The following is an 18,403-nucleotide window of genomic DNA, read 5'->3' on the forward strand; positions in this document are numbered from 1 at the left end:
GTACTCAACTATATATCTCCATCCCTGGTGAGGTAAGTGATGCCATGACCGCCCGCTCGCGGCGCCTGGAGGCTGTGAGGGTCTGGATGGGGAACAACAGGCTTCGGCTGAACCCTGGTAAGACGGAGTGGCTGTGGGTTAATGGCTCCTCTGTATCTGGGACTTTGTCATCTTTGGTGCTCAATGGGGTGGCACTACCCCAGACAGACCCAGTGCGTAATCTGGGGGTCCTCCTAGACTCACGGCTCCTGCTTGAAGAGCAGGTGGCAGCCGTGGCTGGGAGGGCCTTTGCACAGCTTCGGGCTGTGCATCAGTTACGCCCTTTCCTGAATCAGGATGCCCTTTGAACAGTCATTCATGCCCTTGTTATCTCCCAGATAGACTACTGCAATGCGCTCTACATGGGGCTACCCTTGAAGACTATCCGGAAGCTACAGCTGGTCCAGAATGTGGCTGCGTGGGCTATTTTTGGAGCCCCAAGAAGGGCCCATGTAACACTGTTGCTCTGCAAGCTGCATTGGGTACCAGTTTGCTTCTGGGTCCAATTCAAGGTGTTGGTTATCACCTTTAAAGCCCTACATGGCATGGGACCAGGTTACCTAAGGGACCGCCTCTCCTCTATGTCTTCAACCCGTCCCACCCGATCGCACAGAGACGGCATGCTTCAGACCCCCTCAGTAAAAGAATTCCATCTAGCGGGGTCCAGAAGGCGGGCCTTCTCTGCGATAGCCCCTGCTCTTTGGAACATTCTGCCCCCAGAAGTGCGATTGGCCCCCTCACTCCTGGCCTTCCAAAGGGCCTTGAAGACCTGGTTCTGCCACTTGGCCTGGGGTGGGGAGGGAATACTTCAAGCAGGGGGATGGCTAGCCCCGTAGTGGCCAGCTCTCCACAGCTTGATTTGCCATCTCCTTGGATCTTCCTTTCTTTAGTATTGTTTTAAATTTTGGATGTTTTATGTGTTTTAGATGTATTTATAGTTTTAATGTTTTTTGTAAGACACCCAGAGTCCCCTATTGTGGGTGAGATGGGCGGCAGAGAAATCCAATAAAATAAATAAATAAATAAATAATAAATGTATTACCGTACTACAGCTGGATGTAAATTCTACAGGACTGGGTAGTCCAAATATCCATAGCCACTCAGTCTAGCTAGGGCATTATGGATGAAATGTTTAACCCAGATTTCGTTGAGTCAAATAACAATTGCAATAGATTGGAAGGATATTAACACGCATCACCTAGTGAATTTCCTCTTTCTGCATTTACTCCAGTTAAACCATTTACCCATCCTATTCTTCGATTTAAACCAAGTGGCTGTGAATATTTGGACCACCCTGTCCTACAGAATGTCCATCTTTACTCCTGAATGGGGGTGCACCTCCCTATTTGGAACTGGTAGGCAGTTTGGGGTTTTTCCTGGACTTAAAGCTCCTGCTTGAAAAGGTGGTGGCAGCTGTCACCAGGGAAGCTTTGCAGAGATCCATCTTGTGCATCAAGACTTTGTTCCTGGACTGGGGCCATTCAGAGTCACTCATGGCTTTGTCACCTCACATGCAGACTGTTGCAAACATGCTGTACATGGGGTTGCCCTTGAAGACCACTCGGAAGCTACAGCTGGTTTAGAATGCAGCAGCACAGGCAGTAATGGGCATGCCCTGGCTTCATGAACCACACTATTAGCTCATTAGCTTCTGGGTACAATTCAAGGTGCTGATTACCACATGTAAAGCCCTTCATGGCATAAGGCCTGGCTAAAGGAGTTTCTGTCCTTCGTGTAGAACCAGACAGAGTTGGCGTGCTCCAGGCCCCATGGATCAAAGAGTGACATCAGATGGGACCCAGGAAGTGGGTCTTCTCTGTTGCAGCACTTATGGTCTCTACTCTGTCTTTGTTTGAACAGTCTTTAAAAGCATGTTTCTTTCCCCAGGCCCTGAGCTAGTGGGCCTCTTATGGGAATACATTAGTTTGTGTAGTTTATTGCTGTGTCTGGATATCATTGCTATTTCTTCTTTATATTGTATTTGCACTGTTTTTAGTGTTGCATGTTGCTCAAGTCACTATGGAATCAGGCAACCTTTAGTTTGATAAAAAGTAAATATAAAATACATCATAGTTCTTTAGAAGTGCTGGTGACAGCAGAATGCCTTTATCCAAGAAGCAGTCAGGCAATAACAGTTAAGTTTGTTAAGAAGGTGCAACACCCATCACAGATCACCCCAACTATATATTCCCATAAGACCGGTTTATCTGCAGTGCTCAGACAGTATAATTTCACTGAGGAGGAAAAAGCACAGGGCTAGGCTGTCTCTCTACCGACCAGTTATCCTTTCCTTTATTATGGTAAAGTAATGAACCCTCACTTAGTCCATGAAGCCAGCAGATTTTGGAATTCTAGCACCCCCTGCTGGCTCCTGAAATTAGGGAGAAAGAGAGAAAGCCTTTGTTAGAGCAAAAGGCCAGCAGCTTGAAATCAGACAAAAATTACAAAAACATACATACTGAGTTCCTTTCTGGCTATTATTCTCCCACCAGCATCCCCATGTAACTAAAAAAAAAAAAAAGAATATACAGCATCAACCTGCGAAAATGACATGTTTATAATATGGGCATTGTATTTCAAAGAAAATACAAGCATGAGAGGGGAAAAAAAGGTTCACCTCTGAATTTCCATATGGAAGCCATGTTGCCCATCTTGCAAAAACAGTTGAACCATTCTTATGCACTCTTGTGGGAAATATAATCAGCATGTAATAAAATCAAAATAAAATTAGGTTTTTTTGTCAGAAGCACTACAGGATAGACATTTCCACTATAAGGTAGAATTATGCATAGTCACCATCTTATCTTAAGGAATCATGCTTGCACATAGAAAGCCAGCAGGAAGAAAAAAGCAGCTATGCTCTTGACACTCTTACATTAAGACTCTTATCTCACATTCAAGGAAAGAGTGACGGTGGAAGTAACTTATTTCTGCCATAGCACTGGTAGATCTCTTTATACATTTGTTTCCTGATCTCCTCCACTGGATGTTGCTCAGCTAATTACTATTGATATATCACTACTAGGTACAAAAGTCAGGTTGTGTAAACATGCCTTGGAACTCTTGACTTCTCAGGGGAGAGATCTTTGTTTTCTGCAAGTTCACTTCCCTGGGTCTCTATCATTGACCTCAATGGCAGCCACAAGAGATCACAATATAATTTTACTACACCAAGCAACAAGGCTTCCAGAGTGTTTCAGGGGGAGCAGTTAGCTGAAACAAGTTAGAGAAAGTTAGCTCTGTGCTGTTTAACAGCTTTATTTTACTGCACACTCTTTACAGAACACTTTCTGTTTCAGACATGTTACTTACTAAGTTTTAGTGCTGACAAAAAGCTTTTAATATTATAACAAAATATCAAGGTGACACTTTAACAAGGAAATTGCAACAAATAAAAACAAGAGGTATTCTTATGCTGTCTTCCTTTTGACCAGAATTGGACAATACCTCAGATTATTTTTCTTTAGATTGAAAAGTGTGCTGCAGATGTTAGACGTAAGAAAACAGCAGCAAAAATGTTCAGAACTTAGTTCTGATTACATGAAGAATGAATCAATATCCCAGGAGAAACCAGGTGTTTCACTTGATGCGATAAAGGACTTTGCGTTGCATGCGATGCTGGATCTCACCACGACGCATCATAAGCTGCAGCACCCTGTAGATGGCATGCTCAGGATATTTCTGAGAGGAAAGTAAGAGGGGAAAAGACATTTTGTGAAAACCAATACACTTCAAAGTAATGATGAAACTTGAAGGAGAATGATGGACAAATTATGGTGCTAATCAGGAGAATTAACAATGTAACATTTAAATTTCTCTATTAGGCAAATAAGACAGCTTCATTTTCTTCTCCATTTTGTATTGTGCACAGTAGATTTGTCTATCAGGGAATATTATCTTTCCCAATATGAAAGTACAAAACCTTCTACCCAGGCCTATTTCTCCCTCTATTGCACGTAATCAACTACTTGGAGGAAGTGGAAATTCTGTGTGCTCCACCTACACCCCAGATTTCCCTGCAACCTCCAAACGTGTGGAACATCAATTCCCATAGTCCTCGGGTACCACGGTCAAAGGACAGGAAAAGCTGCTCTTGAGCAGTGATGAACAGGCATTATGATGGGCTGAAGCACACTTCCTTCCACTAAAACTCTAGCTAGGTCTGCACATCTTGCAACTCAGCCAGACAACCAAGGGAGTACATGCTAGGGGTTTTGTATCTTCTGAAAAAGTATGCATAAACCTCTTCATTCTTGCTGCTTTTGTGGGACTGCAACACAGGTGATTTGTCAACAGCTAAGAGAGCACTTCCAAGTGTCTCTCTCATGCAACTTACTTGCTTCACAAAATCCTGGATGATGCTGTGTTCAGATACTTGGGAGCCAATGGCAAAGCGACGCTTCAGCTGTTTCTCAATACGAGACAGCATCTCTTGGTCTTCCTGAGTAGTGAAACCCTCTACTCCTAGAGAGGAGGCATATGGCAATTAACACAGAGACACACATATTTCTTCATAGAAATATACCATTAAAGTCTTTGATCTCTGCTCTGAGTCAAAATTTACAACAGTACATTTTGCATCAGCATGAGTTGTTCTGTTTGATTTCGTCAGGAAGAGAGTTTAAATAAAAACTGAATGTAATACAACTGCAGTTTAAATGTGGAAAATTCACATCATTTTTTGGTCTCCTAAGAGCTCCCTTCTTAAATTCAATCAGATAAGCAGCTAATCTTCAATCAGATTAACAGCTAATCTTGCTGAACTAAACCTGTCTGCAAACAAGTCTATCATTAAAGGAAAGATCTCACTAGTAACTTAGCTTTCAAATGGATTCAACCTTGGCAACTCATACAATACTAAATTTATATAGCATACAATAATACTAATTTACATAGCATGTTATATAGCCATTTCACATACATTACTGCAGAGTTTTTCCTTACGGCGATGCTTAAGGAGAATATCATTGCAGTATCACAGATGGGGATGAGAGCAGCAGAAATTGATATATTTATTTATATATCACATTTATACCCTGCCGCAATTGTACACAGGCTCTCAGCAGCCAACAAAATTCACAGGAAGATTTGAGGCAGGTATTTCCTATCTCGCTCTTAGCTACACTAGCCTGCACTCCGAGGTTCAATTCATAATCTTAAATTTTCAAAAGTCAGCCAGTCTGTAAATTGAAAAACACAATCTACTGTTACCTTTGAGAGCCAAAGGTATTATCAACCCACGTATACCAAGCAATCTCTGGTCAAAGAACACTGGTGCTGCACAAGCAACCTTATTTCCTTGGTGAAGCTCACCTGAGAGGTTGCCTGACAAAGCAGCGTCAAGTGTCGACACCTGGAAGAGCCGCAAGGCTTCTTCAACGTCTGCATCAGTAGCGAAAGGTTGCAGCTTCATCTTACTGAGGGATTCTGCTATTCGCACAATGGCCTCCAGCTGCCTGCATGAGACGAATGAAGAAAACTCCATTAAAATAACATAAAACAAATGGAAGAAATAGCCATGATTAAGGGAACTAGAAGACTTTAAAAACAAAACAAAACAGGTGAAGCATCAAATCAGTAGAAACATTAACTGGAAATTAAATTTGGACAAGGATAATTTCAGCATGCATATTCAAGATCATGCAAACCTCTCAGAGCTGCTCTCTTCTTTTCAATTTAGGAAATAATCCCAATCTCCTGAACCAAGGCGAGCACATCTACCTGTTTACTTTGGATTTTTTTATGAGTTTCTACTAAGTCATCAAGGCAATGGAGGTCATAAAAGTGCTGAAACAAGAACAATAAAACTTTTCTAAAAATATTAGAATAAAATAGTGGCCTTAATGCAAGTCCAAGTTCCCATTGTATCCAAATTTCCAATGGTCACATGTGTATCTCGACACTGCAGGATGCATCAGATGAAGAGAGCTCCAGTTCACAAAAGCTTATGACTTCTAATAACATTTGTTAGTCTGAAAGGTTCACCCAGACTTTCTCTGATTTATGTGTATCTAGGAGTGTGCATGAAATGGCAAAAATGCTGTTTTGAACCTGGAACAAACTCTCCCATTCCAAAGGTTCTGCTGAACTGCTCTGATTCCAGATTTCAGACAAAACAGAATAGAAATGAGTAGAGCAAGGCTACTGTGTGCAACCTCATTTTCCCTCAGCAGATTTTAATGTGACCTATCCTCACTGGTCAACTCACCCCTCCCCCCATCTTCCCATTGCAAAATCCTAATGCAGTATATCCCATCACCCTGCCTGCCTCCCGTCTTCCCAGTATCTTCCTTCCTCCACTCAGCTATCAACATTCTTAGCTTTCTCTGCTCTCCCTACTAAAACCACTCCTGTACAGATCAAAACAGCCCCAGTTTGTCCTGTGCACAGACAAATCCCCACTTCTACCCCTAGACATGCAGGCTTCAGTTTGGTCATAGGCCACCCCAAACCAGCCTTTTATGCATGGGACAGTTTGTGCACAGAACATTTTGCACATCCTTATGTATACTTACTAGCTGGACAACTGCCCTGAGAAATAACATGACCCATTTTGTCTAATGACTCACTTAAGAGATTCAGACACTGTACAGAAGGATTTTTCTGCAGCATTATTTAGTTCCTAACCATGAACCCAGATAGAAACTTCCCCTCACCTTACTGTAATGGGAATGTTGGAGCGACGGTCACTTTCTCTTTCATGTTGGCGGGCACCACTGCGCATGAGGATATAGCGGTTCTTCAATTTCTCTGCAGCTTCTGCAGAAAGGCGAGGACCACATTTCCTATGAGAACAAATAAAAATCTTAATTTATCAGCAGATATGTTAAAAAACTCTCACATAAACACAAGATCATTTCATTTAACCAAATCTTAAAAATTTAATTCTTATGGTACAGTCCCAAACCAAATTCATACCCTCTGCTAAGCCATATTGTAGTTCAGTCTGTTGTGTGAACACATCCACTGTGGCTTATTAAACAAACCACTGTTAGAACAGCCTAATGCAATATATGAACTCAATCTGCAGGCTGCTTAATTTATGAAATGAAAATGGCATATTCAAAAGTGATTTCTTAATGAAATTCTATTTCTTCTCTAGCATCTTCTATATGCTCACAGCATCATGAAACTTATTAAGAATAGTTGAGCGGGCTTCTCTTCTATACTCCATAATGTGGACTAAATGGGGACTTTAAAGAAGGCATTCTTGGTGCTGAAATGTCATCCTGGCTGACAAGTCAGAGTGAAGCAAATTTTGCTTTTTCTTCAGAACCAAGCTGAATACCTACCTGTTCAGCCAAGCTTTTGAATCACTATGGCCAAAACTAAACCTTTAGTTTTGTTTTATTAATCTGAAGCATGCTTGAAAGGTTTCCACCACCCTTCCCATGTAATTACTGCTGCAATTTTCTTACTCACGCTCGGCAGTAGGCAATCAGCTTTTTCAGTTTATGCAGCTCAATCTCACCCTCAACTGCTTGGGTCTGTGTAAAGGCACTTACATGTAGTGACATCACATGCTTGGCCAGGGTCTAGGGAACAACACATAACAAGTTTACTGGAAGGGAAAAAACACTGAAACTGCCTTCTGCACTTCTCTTTAGTACAACATCTTTATTACTTCTGCATGCTAAGCTTTTTTTAAGCCTGCAATTTTAGGGTATGTTTATATAATACATGGAGTCACAAGCTAGGCAATCAGATTTTATTGAACTCACTCATACGTAGTCATTATATCATGTGAACACAGAAGAAGGGATTGAGTAAACTATGGTCAAACGAACCTTGAGTAAGTGTAATATGCAAGCACAGACTTCTAATCTTGTAGAACTTATAAACAGTTTTATAATATTTTCCAGGGCAGAGATAACACTTGAATACAAAATGACCTAAATTTGCAAAATACTAAATTTTACTGGCTTCTGTATGTTAGCCTTCTTTTATAAGGAAGTGCAAAATATTGGCTAAGTTCCTTAGAACTTAGAGAGTACACCCAATGCCAGAGAACTGCATTTCTTACCTAACCTTCTTTTGGAAATATTGTGATATATAAAAGAAATGGAGAAGAGGCTTTCATAAAATCAAGTCTTTGTGCCATTGTTTCTACAATTTTAAAAAATTGCAATCCCAAAACACCCTCTTCCTCTTGTACTGAGCTATCCAAACCACTCACCATGTCTCTTTCCTCATTGTGCTCATCTTTGACAATGAAGATCATGTCAAATCGGGATAGAATGGTGGGCATGAAGTCTATGTTTTCCTCCCCTTTAGTTTCATCCCAGCGTCCAAACACGGAGTTTGCAGCTGCTAACACAGAGCAGCGTGAATTTAGGGTAGTGGTGATACCAGCCTGCATGATTGCACAGAGAAAGATAAAACTCATATTAACAGCGCTTAAAGTATTGCATATAGTACAGCCAAAAAGGTGGGACTTATGCAAGTTCTTTGCTGAACTCTTACTGTATTGGGCCTACACAGTTTAGAAAAATGGAAAGTTAGAGTAAGATACAAATCAATTTGGAACATTTCTTCCATCATGTTCTATAATATAATATGTAACCCATGGCCTTCCAAAGCATACAAGGCACTCTTAACTCTCGACACAAAACCTGAACCAATTTTACTATTGTCAGGAGTGTTTTAAAGGCCCAAATGGGAACCTTAAGCCTCTGTAAAGCACCCACTTCCTGTCTAAAACTTCAGACACAAAAAAGGGCCAACATTTTCTTCTCGGTCCACTGTTGTGACCGCGTAATGTCACTGGTTATGATCTCTGTGGATCCAGACAGAGTGTAAAGGCAAAAATGCAGTCCCTGGCACCAAAAATGCTATTCAGTCCTGATAAGAATGAACTGTACTTCGTTATATACTTTAAGGCTGGCATAATGAACCTCCAGCCTGTTAGCTAAATAAAGCCTACAGAATCCCCCATCTGACCCACAGGCTTCTCTCCCAGACCCTTATCTTGTCTGGAAAAAAACTTTGATCTGCAGTTCATTGGAGCATTTCTCACTTGCGAGTTTTACAGTAACCTTCAAGTGAGATCAACTGAGAATCTAATTGTTATGCAGGATTTTCAGAAGCTTGCATGAACGCATAAAAGGCTCCAGCAAATAAGTCAGTGGAATGGTCCCACCATTTCATGCTTAGGTACCATTTACTTGCTACTGTGCATCCCCCCCAAAATTGGTCCACAGTCAACTTCATCCTTGGTCAGACATAGATATCTAGTCCCTGATTTAAAGCCATATTCATTTGTAAATGAACTGAAGAAATACACCAAAAAAGAAGAAACTGTAAGGATTACTCAGAGCTCACAAGCTCACCTTGGCAATGGAGATGGTCTGCTGCTCCATAGCTTCATGGATGGCCACCCTATCATCTTCACGCATCTTTTTCAAAGGAGAGGAGAAACAACAGGCCAGGTTTTCATATAGGGAAGAAGACAATACCATTTTGTTAAAATCTGGAGTTTATATGTTTTTGAAATAATATTCAAAGTAATAAACAACAATGTGCTGTGTTTTGTGGAAGCTGTGGTTCACATGTTGTTAATATTTTGAATAAATAAGTTGGAAGCTCACTTTCAGCACAAATTAAGTGAATAAACTTCTGAAAATTGCTTTGCTTCAGCTGTTTTTTTGAGTCACATAAGCTTTCCTATTCTCCATTTCTTTCAACTGAATGCTTATATTTATACACAGCCCTCTTCTTAATGTGCCTTGAACGTACTATTCCAGCCTTAAAGCCCAATCAGAACACCCATACAAACCCACGCATTTCTTGGCAACATTACAATGGAGGCTTTTGCTGACCCACCCCATCTGTACCTTGTCAAACTCATCAATGCAAACCACTCCCCCATCAGCCAAGACCATGGCTCCGCCTTCTACAAAGAAGCTCCGTGAAGACGGGTCTCTGATCACCGAGGCAGTTAGACCAGCTGCACTGCTGCCTTTCCCTGAAGTATAGACCTGACAAGAAAAAAAAAAAGGGAGACCATGTAATGCTACTCAAATATTCCTCAGGCCAGATATCCTGCTTCATAGTGATAGGAGGCAAAATCTGCTTACTTCTGGAATGGTTCCACTGTTTAACTGCTCTGTTAGTTTCTTTTACATTTGATTGGAATGTGCCTTCAGGCCTTGACTTTCTTCTATGTGACAAACATGCCATATTGTACATTATTATTATCTGTTTATCCTACCTTTTTTATATGTAACTCAAGGTGGTGAACATACCTAAGACTGCAGCCACCTATTTTCCCCACAACAACCCTGTGAGGTGAGTTGGGCTGAGAGTAACTGGCCCAAAGTCACCCAGATGGTTTTCATGCCTAAGAGAGGCCTAGAACTGATAGTCTCCTGGTTTCTAGGCCAGCATGTTAACCACTACACCAAACTGATTCCCTCTGTATCACATCCGTCTGCTCCTCTTCACTTTTTACTTCTTAGAACACTACAATTACAAAGGCCTTTATTTCCTCAAGCTCTCAGATTAGCCATGCAAAAACTCTTGACTTAAAAGGAAAATTTGTTAAGGACTCTCCCTTAAACTCCCTATCCCCTGGTATCTGACTTACATTCTTCTTAGTCTTTGATCACTCAGCTGGAAGTAGTAACTCAGTCCCCCACGCTGGATATCATCACCTCTTAGAACCCACCAGTTCCAATCAGCAGTTTTTCCAAAGTTTATCTTTTCACCCCTCACAGCATATTATACAATCTTCCATGTACAACTCAAGTCAAAAAGTGGATCTCTCAAATATCACAGGCTCTAATATCAACATTATTCAGAGTCTATGCAATGAAAATCAGAAAACAAGATGATTGAACTTTTAAACTACTGGGGTGACAATTTATAATTTTAATAATTAAAATGGTATGTTTTTGATATGTGTGTGGATCGGTTGGTTGTTGATTCAATAGATATTTCTGATATATTGTAGTTTCCTTCAGTACACAATTGCCCTACAAGTTACTTACTCCTATGGGTGAACATCTTTCTACAAACTTTAAGAGCTGAGACTTGGCAGTTCCAGGGTCTCCCATCATGAGCAAATTAATATCTCCTCTACGAGTCAACCCATCTGGAAGTCTGTAAATTGAGAGAGATTTGTCAGAGACCAGAGATAACATGAACTGTTTGTTAGAAAGCCACTCTCTACCAAATTAAAATATCACTGAAGTGACTAGGATACAGCTGGGGTAATTGCTTGGAGCTTTGCAAACAGGCATTCTGCGCTCATTAACATCTCATTAATCCCAAAAATATAAAACTAGTCCAATCACAAATCAAATCTGCTCAGACTTTTCTTAACAGAACTTCTCCTGAGATTCCAACTGGACATGCACTCCTCCAGAACTCTACAAGCTGTAACAGCAGAGGTGTGGAAACTCTGAACCTCCAGCTGTTGCTGATTCTAACATCAATAGCTATCTCTCCTCATGGTAAGGGAAGTAGGGAATTTACTTCAGAAACATCTAGAAGGCTACAGAATTACTACCTGTGTATTATAGAATGAAGTTTATCATTCTATCCAATTCATCTACATTTTCATTGTCTAGCTCAGTGGTTCTCAGTGTGCCTGGGGAGCCCTGAGACCCCTTCAGGGGGTTCACAAAGTCAAATATTTTAAAATTTCTTAGTTTTAATACTAATACAGTAAATATTAATAGTTATAACTCACATAAACCAAAGCTCTTTTTTTAAAAATAATTTTTAAGAATGTTAAGGGGTCCCAAGACCAAAATCTTGGAGAACCAGTGGTCTAGTTGTTACTCAACTTCCTATCCCAACTGAACAGTCTCTGCTCAGCTGTTTGGAGAAGGGCAGGGAAATGAGGTACAGAAGTCATACTATTGGAAAAAAAAATTCAAAACCTTGGTGTTCATCCAATCATGCTGATGCCCCTCTCTCAGCAAGACTGTTTTGGTTCCATTTGCCAGCAATAATCACTCAAATTTGCTATTTGAGACATTTTTCCCTTTAGAGGCTGCCTAAGAGTAGTTATTAAGAGCATCAAAGCCCAATGGGAACTGGAGATGAAGCAGCTGTATCAATACTATTTCCCTCCCATTCTAGTTCAGTGAAAGAAAACACTAGATAGCAACAAAGATAGCTGTTGGATAAACAACTTTATTCTCTTTCCTGGGAATGATAAAGGCAAGGAAGTATATAAAAAGGCTGCTTCACAGTAAGACAGAAGAAAGAAAAGCCTGTATCACTTTTTTCTAATTGCATTCCTTGTGATATTCCCCTTTGCCTTTCACGTCAATACCTCTTTCGAGAGCCTCCAAAAAGCATGCATGCAATTGCCTTCTTGATATCACTACTACCATAGATGGAAGGAGCAATGCTCTTGGCAATCATCTCATAAACATTGGGCATGGAAGCCAAATGCCGAAACTCCTCCTCTTCCTGAGGAGTCACTGAGCCACTGATGCTGCGCCCTAGGGAAAAAGAGACCAATACTGAAACTTTGGAATAGTCTCTCTCACCAGAGAAAGAGAAAGCATAAGCATGCCAAGCCTAGTTTGCAATGATGCTCTGATATAATTCTAAGAAATACATCTTACACTGTCAGTATGACCTTGTCAGTTAGGGTTAGGGTTAAACAAAGTACTATTGACATTGGACAGCATGACTGTTTTGATAAATACTCCCAATCATTTGTATTAAGTAGTCTTAGGCCCCCAGATTAATATTTATTTCAATCTGTTATGCACTACATTAGCAAGGTAGTATAGACAAGACAGGTCAACATAAAACAAGTTCTCTTTTGGCCAGTACGCTCCCTAGCAGATGATCAAATTAACAGGAGCATAGTAAAGTACGGCATTATTCAAAATCCCACACAAGTCCCAAGCTTCCAAATTAAAGCTTTACCCGAGCCTTCGGTGTCTACTTGGATTCCCACCACACGGATATAGGAGCTCCGGATGCCCACTCCAACATTGCTCCGGCTCTTGGTCTTTGTGAGGCCTGCCTTTTTGATTGAGTAAATGCCCATGATGGTAGCTCTGTTCCCAGGGACAACTTTGTCACACAGATATCTGGAAAATATATAGCAAGGATGGAAGAAAAAGCTATTTAAACTGGAACAAAAAGGGCAGCTCTTGAACACTGCATATGGATTTTGCCAACAGCAGGTGCTGCCTGCTCACACAGGCCTTGAGCACCATGTAACATGGACAGGAGCCACTAATAATTGTATTTATTCCCATGAATTCTTTATAAAATCCTGTTTTCCATTTTATGTATTCAAACAACCAAATTCTGTCTTAAGTGTGAAAATGAATAATCAGACTAGCATCTAAATCTTTTAAACCATGGATACAACAGATTGTGTTTGGGTCTTTCTACTAGCAAAGCATGGAGTCTGTTTGCTGCACCACAGCCCTGTCCTGCTGAAGAATTAAGAGGCATCACCTGTCACAGTAGAGCTGCATGTGCCGAGGCAATTCCCCATGAGGGACAGCATCAGGAGACTCTTGAAGCTTCAGTGTCTGGAAATCCACACATTTACACTTGTCTGGAACAATGAAGTATGGGTCTAAAGGACACTTTGCTAGGTTAGTCTGTTCCCTGAAGTGAAAGGAAAGAGAGTGCAGGTAATATGGGAACATAGTGTCTATTTTATAATGTCTGTCTTGATCACTCTTATGAGAATCTAGCATAATAGAAATTTTGGAAATACTAATCTCAAAGGTACCAAATTTGCCCATGGTTATCTAAGACAAACTCTGAATCTGGGTATCTCGGATGCAAATGGAATCCACACATCCACCAAACCTTAACCCAAATTCTTGCAATAGTTGGCCACTAGAGATTTAAACAACACCAGCCACCTCCCTAACCAGTGTTGGAGTGTTCAGTCTCAGATTTCATTACTGTACGGCATAAAGATGGAATTTTGTTATACATGTCACCTTCTTTGGGGATTCAGAGTTCAAATATTTCTTCTATTTACGAGGTTTATTAGAAACATTTTAATATTTCGGTGTACAGGAGAACACTGGTTTTAACTGATCTGTGCTGACTTCAATGAGGTTCAAATTGCATGTTTTCTCTAGGAAATTGTTCTGATTTTTTCAAAGCTCTATATAGTCTTAACCAAGCAAGCATCTTCCAGATGTTTTTCCACCAGAACTCTTATAAAGCCTTACTAAGTTGCTTGGGGCTAATGGGAATTAGTCCAAATATCTGGATGGCCTAAATTTGCCCAACCTTGCCTTTAATGAAAGGAAACAAACACAATGAAGGCTACAATCTTATGCCAATTATTTGAGAATAATTTTAATTAAATTCAGTAGGGCCTGCTAGTGAATAAGTACACATAGGCGTGTGCTGCAAACAAATGCAAAGCAATATAATCATGCATCTAATCAAAATAAATTCCACTGAAACCTGAAAGGAACTGTAACCCATTTGCTTACGTGCTGCACTTCCGAGGAAGAGCATATCCTTCCAGGCCTGGACGCAAACTTATGTTAGGGATTATATTCCGGCAAGTGCGGCATTGGATAGTGATCTTGGTTGCTTTGGCTCTCACAGGAGTTGCAGCAATAATGATTCCTGGGATCTTCACCAGATGTGACATCTGTTCAGACTTCAAAACAAACAAGGAAAAATTTACAACCATCATGAAAACTGCCAAAGAAAACATACGCACAGAACATCCAAAGATCCAGAAATCCAAGTCTGTCTTCCACAGTGACTACAAGTTTTTCATCATGTCATGTTCCAATTTGTAGAAGGTACAAAAAGTACAGAATAAAGCATATAAAAACAAACATGTCATACTTAAGTCTGTATTTATTACAACCTAAGAACATATATCTTTGAAGGGGTCTTCACTTAAATGGTCAGAATGAAGTGTCCCTCTGAATCTGCTTTCTGAAGCCACAAAGTTCCCTTCGCTTCTAAGTGTGAAGCACCTGCACTGCTTCCATCTGCAGCAACCTACTCCAACATCTGGAATAACCAGAAAAAGGTTCTGTGCATGCACAAAAGCCTCTTCCATTGTGTCTAGTCAGCTATTTTGACTGCCTCTTCTGATTTTTGCAAGTGATTGTGAGGCCCCTTGCGGCAATTAATTGCCTTCACAAGAAGTTATGTGTGTATTGTTTATTGCAATTAATGACTAATCACGAGGTAAATAAGTGTCACTTTTGTGGCACAAAGCGTCCAACTTGTTGAGATGAAAGCTGGCATTGCCTTAGCTTTGATACAGCTTTTCTTTCACAACAACCTTAGAGTAAACTTAGTACTGTAGATCATAGCTACAAAGATTCCATAAGGCAGCCACCAATATAAAGAAATTCTAACCAATAGACTGGAAAGACAAATCATTATATTTTACTGGCAAAATTAAGCTAATAGAGACTTGTATTACAATACTATATCAATGCTGGCAAATGCAGAGGGAACCTTCATGAATTCTACAAAACTACAGCTCCAGCTTCATTTGTACTGAATCATTAAAAAATAGCCTGAAATTGAGTATCTTCTCAACTTGAAGTTTTCTTCTTGGACACAGCATAGAAATTATTTGCCATTCGCTTCTTCCAGGTTTTTTTTAAACTTCTCAATCTAAGCTGCAAACAGGCATGTCTGCAGGAGGTGGTCAAAAAATAAAGATAGTGGCCTTCTTAAGTGTAATGCACATAAAAAATGGATGGAACTTTGATCGTACCTTCATGGGTGCCATTTTGACTTTTTTTCACCATACCCTGCACACATCCCTGGCCACAGATATGCAGTTTCCTGGGACCTTTCTATCCAAATACTAAGCAGGTCTGACCCTGTTTAGCTTTTTGAAATCAGCCATGGTTGACTAGGCTGTGTCATCTAGCTGGGCTTCCAGAATCTTGTTAAGCATGAAATAAGCTTTTCATTTCCTAAACTAACTAACTCTCTCTCTCTCTCAAAGCTATAATGCAGTTTTCTTCCACAGCAGTGGGTCCAGCTCACCTTGAGATTTCGGATGTTGGACGGATTGGCATCTGATCTGAGCATAACTTGAATATCCTGAAGAGTCTCCTCTCCTATTGGCCGAGGACGCGTTATTTCATCAGCTACCTCTTTCGCAGCTTCTTCCAGCTGAGAAAGAAATGAAATTGCTTAAAACATAGGAATGGAGGCATTCTCTTTTCATTTGATAGATGTTTGAGTGGCAAATAACCAACGACAACAGAACCTAAGTGAGGCTGTCAAAAGGCTTGGGATGTACTCTCTAATATGTGCAAATGTACATCTTAAAAGAAAAAAAGCCCCAGTTGGGCAAAAATAGCTGAAAAAGTAGTCTAATCATAGAACATTCAGTTTCAGTTGGAAAAGTAACAACTGAGATGAGAAGGAAATAACGGAGAATTCTGGAATAGGGCGTTGCTAGTAGTAATATTGTGGAATATTTATACATTAAAAAGACAGAAAGGGGATAGCTTAGTAATATAGCATAATCTTTACATGCAGAAAGCTTCAGGGTCAATCGTCAGCATTTCTATGTAGGGCTATAAAAGATTCCAGTTTGAAATCCAGAGGAGTTGCTGTCATCAGTGTAAGCAATACTAAGCTAGAAGAACCAGCAGTCTGAATCTCTACAAGGCAGCATCCATTATCTAATGCAACCTCCCATATGTTTCTCCCATCCTGCATATACCAGCTGAAGATGCTCCGCAGGCTGCTTGTATAGGTAGTCTGCCAGATCTTCATCAAAGCTTGCCAAATCTTCCATCTCCACCTCAATCCAGTATTGTCCCACGTTATAATGACGCTTGAGCTCATCTCTTCCAACAAGGTGGGGAAAAAAAGGGAACAATGAATATATTTGGAATAAAATTCACAAATACACATAGTGGTAGAACTCTAAAGCAAGTTAGCTTATTCTGATAAACTAACCAACACTCTAAGGTATTTCAACTTAAGAAGCTATAAACAATTGTTTAAGTTTACAGAGAAAGGGCACCTGTATTTGAAGGTGAAGCCAGTTCGGTCTGTTCCAACGCGATACTGCCTTAAAAACTCTTTGAAGCGTTTCTGCAGCTGGGACTTTTGAACTTGCCCTTCATCTGCTCCTGGGTCTACACCAAAGCTATCACTGTAGAAAATCCCAGGGTCATCAAAACCAGACATGGTGACTCTATGAAAAAAAACAGAAAGGAGCTGAAAGATACCAAGAAGGTATATTACACAAACATAGCTTCCAGAACTTAAATTAAGTCCAGAGTTGCTGGAAGTTGGGCAGCACATACAATAATTATAATTAAGTCAAAGATCCAAACAGTTTAAACAACAGGAAACAGTGCTCTTAAGCACGTGCAAAGTGTTTTACCTTTCATTACCGTACAGCTATTATCCAAGACAGCCTCTTCTTTTATATCATTTTCTCTATAGCAGAAGTGGGTAGTCTATGATCTGCTGCAAAGCAAGAGTTCCCAATAACCAGGGCCAAATGAAGAATGATGGGAGCTGTAATTCAGCATCACTAACGGGCGCCTTGTGGTTTTAAGCTGAAGAATTGCAGGCAGGAATTGTCCTTTTTTGAAACGTGCGTTATTTATTTTATTTAAGCAATTTATAACCAGCCGACTTTGATTCTACTCGACTCAGCCATCTGTGACTTTTCTATAAATTACCACACTTAGCAAGGGAGGATGGGAGTTGTGCCTAACGCATCTCAAAAGCACCAGGCTGCAAAAGCTGACCGTCGGATGTACAAGAAACGTTTGGAGGAACATTCTTTGAGAAATGATGGCCGCTAATGAAGATCCCCTCCCGCGAGTTCTGGCTAAGCAGCAGCCCAAGATCGACCCAACGCTCCTAAAGCATACAAACTCTCACACGCGCCCCCGACCCCAACGCCCCTCACCTGCTTCCCCAGCCGTAGAGAAAACTTCTTACAAAGAACGTCTCAGTCGCTCGCCAGAACCCCGCGAAAAGTTTTCGCGGCAAAAAGTAATAAAAAAAACCTTCTTCGTCCGCCGGCAGTCACGCGCTACGCGTTACGCGCTGTCATTGGCTCAAAGGCAGTGGGGCGTGAAATTATTGGCTCAAATATCGGTCGCTTAAGCTCACCCTTTCAGGGCGCGAGAGAACGGCGGCAGCAAACTCTGAAAGCGATTGGAGGCGACACCAATCAGGGCCCGCCTCTTTACCAACTTTTCCTTTACGGAATTGGTCAGCCGTCCTCTAGAGGAGGTTTTTTGGCGCCAAACTTCTTACTTGGAGTGAAAAAGGGAAGGGAGGTTTAAAATGGCAGGTGCGGGCAGAAATGGGAGGGGTTTGGCTTGTTTAATTTTTTGCGAAAGCTGCTGTCAGGTTCCTGTGTGGGCTTGTTGCCCTTGATAGTTATGTAAGA

General features: G+C 40.8%; 1 protein-coding gene across 1 annotated transcript; it reads right to left on the bottom strand.

Moving 5' to 3' along the window:
* Positions 1–2,138: 2,138 nt before the first annotated feature.
* Positions 2,139–18,062, bottom strand: MCM5 (minichromosome maintenance complex component 5). Its single transcript, XM_007428784.4, has 17 exons — positions 17,915–18,062; positions 17,012–17,185; positions 16,706–16,832; positions 16,018–16,146; positions 14,481–14,653; positions 13,474–13,629; positions 12,931–13,097; positions 12,323–12,494; positions 11,028–11,139; positions 9,873–10,016; positions 9,369–9,434; positions 8,216–8,392; positions 7,462–7,574; positions 6,696–6,824; positions 5,353–5,495; positions 4,376–4,503; positions 2,139–3,720 (listed from the first exon to the last, which is right to left on the bottom strand). The coding sequence occupies exons 2-17, from the start codon at positions 17,176–17,178 to the stop codon at positions 3,619–3,621; spliced, it is 2,205 nt and encodes a 734-aa protein (XP_007428846.1). The 5' UTR covers positions 17,179–17,185; positions 17,915–18,062; the 3' UTR covers positions 2,139–3,618.
* Between the last annotated feature and the right edge of the window lie 341 nt (positions 18,063–18,403).

Source organism: Python bivittatus, unplaced genomic scaffold (genome assembly GCF_059951505.1).
Source record: "Python bivittatus isolate LINGU-HERP-01145 unplaced genomic scaffold, Pbiv_v1 ctg000330_np1212, whole genome shotgun sequence".
In the NCBI taxonomy this organism is placed as follows: domain Eukaryota; kingdom Metazoa; phylum Chordata; class Lepidosauria; order Squamata; family Pythonidae; genus Python; species Python bivittatus.

What these genes read in the sequence shown, in the direction of transcription:
- MCM5 (XM_007428784.4), bottom strand. Translation starts at nt 17,178, where the DNA reads ATGTCTGGTTTTGATGACCCTGGGATTTTCTACAGTGATAGCTTTGGT. An exon ending in AGTAGACACCGAAGGCTCGG is followed by an intron (nt 12,495 to 12,930) that starts GTAAAGCTTTAA and finishes CTTTTTCCCTAG; the next exon opens with GGCGCAGCATCAGTGGCTCA. An exon ending in AAAGATGTTCACCCATAGGA is followed by an intron (nt 10,017 to 11,027) that starts GTAAGTAACTTG and finishes TTTTCTTGTCAG; the next exon opens with GTCTATACTTCAGGGAAAGG.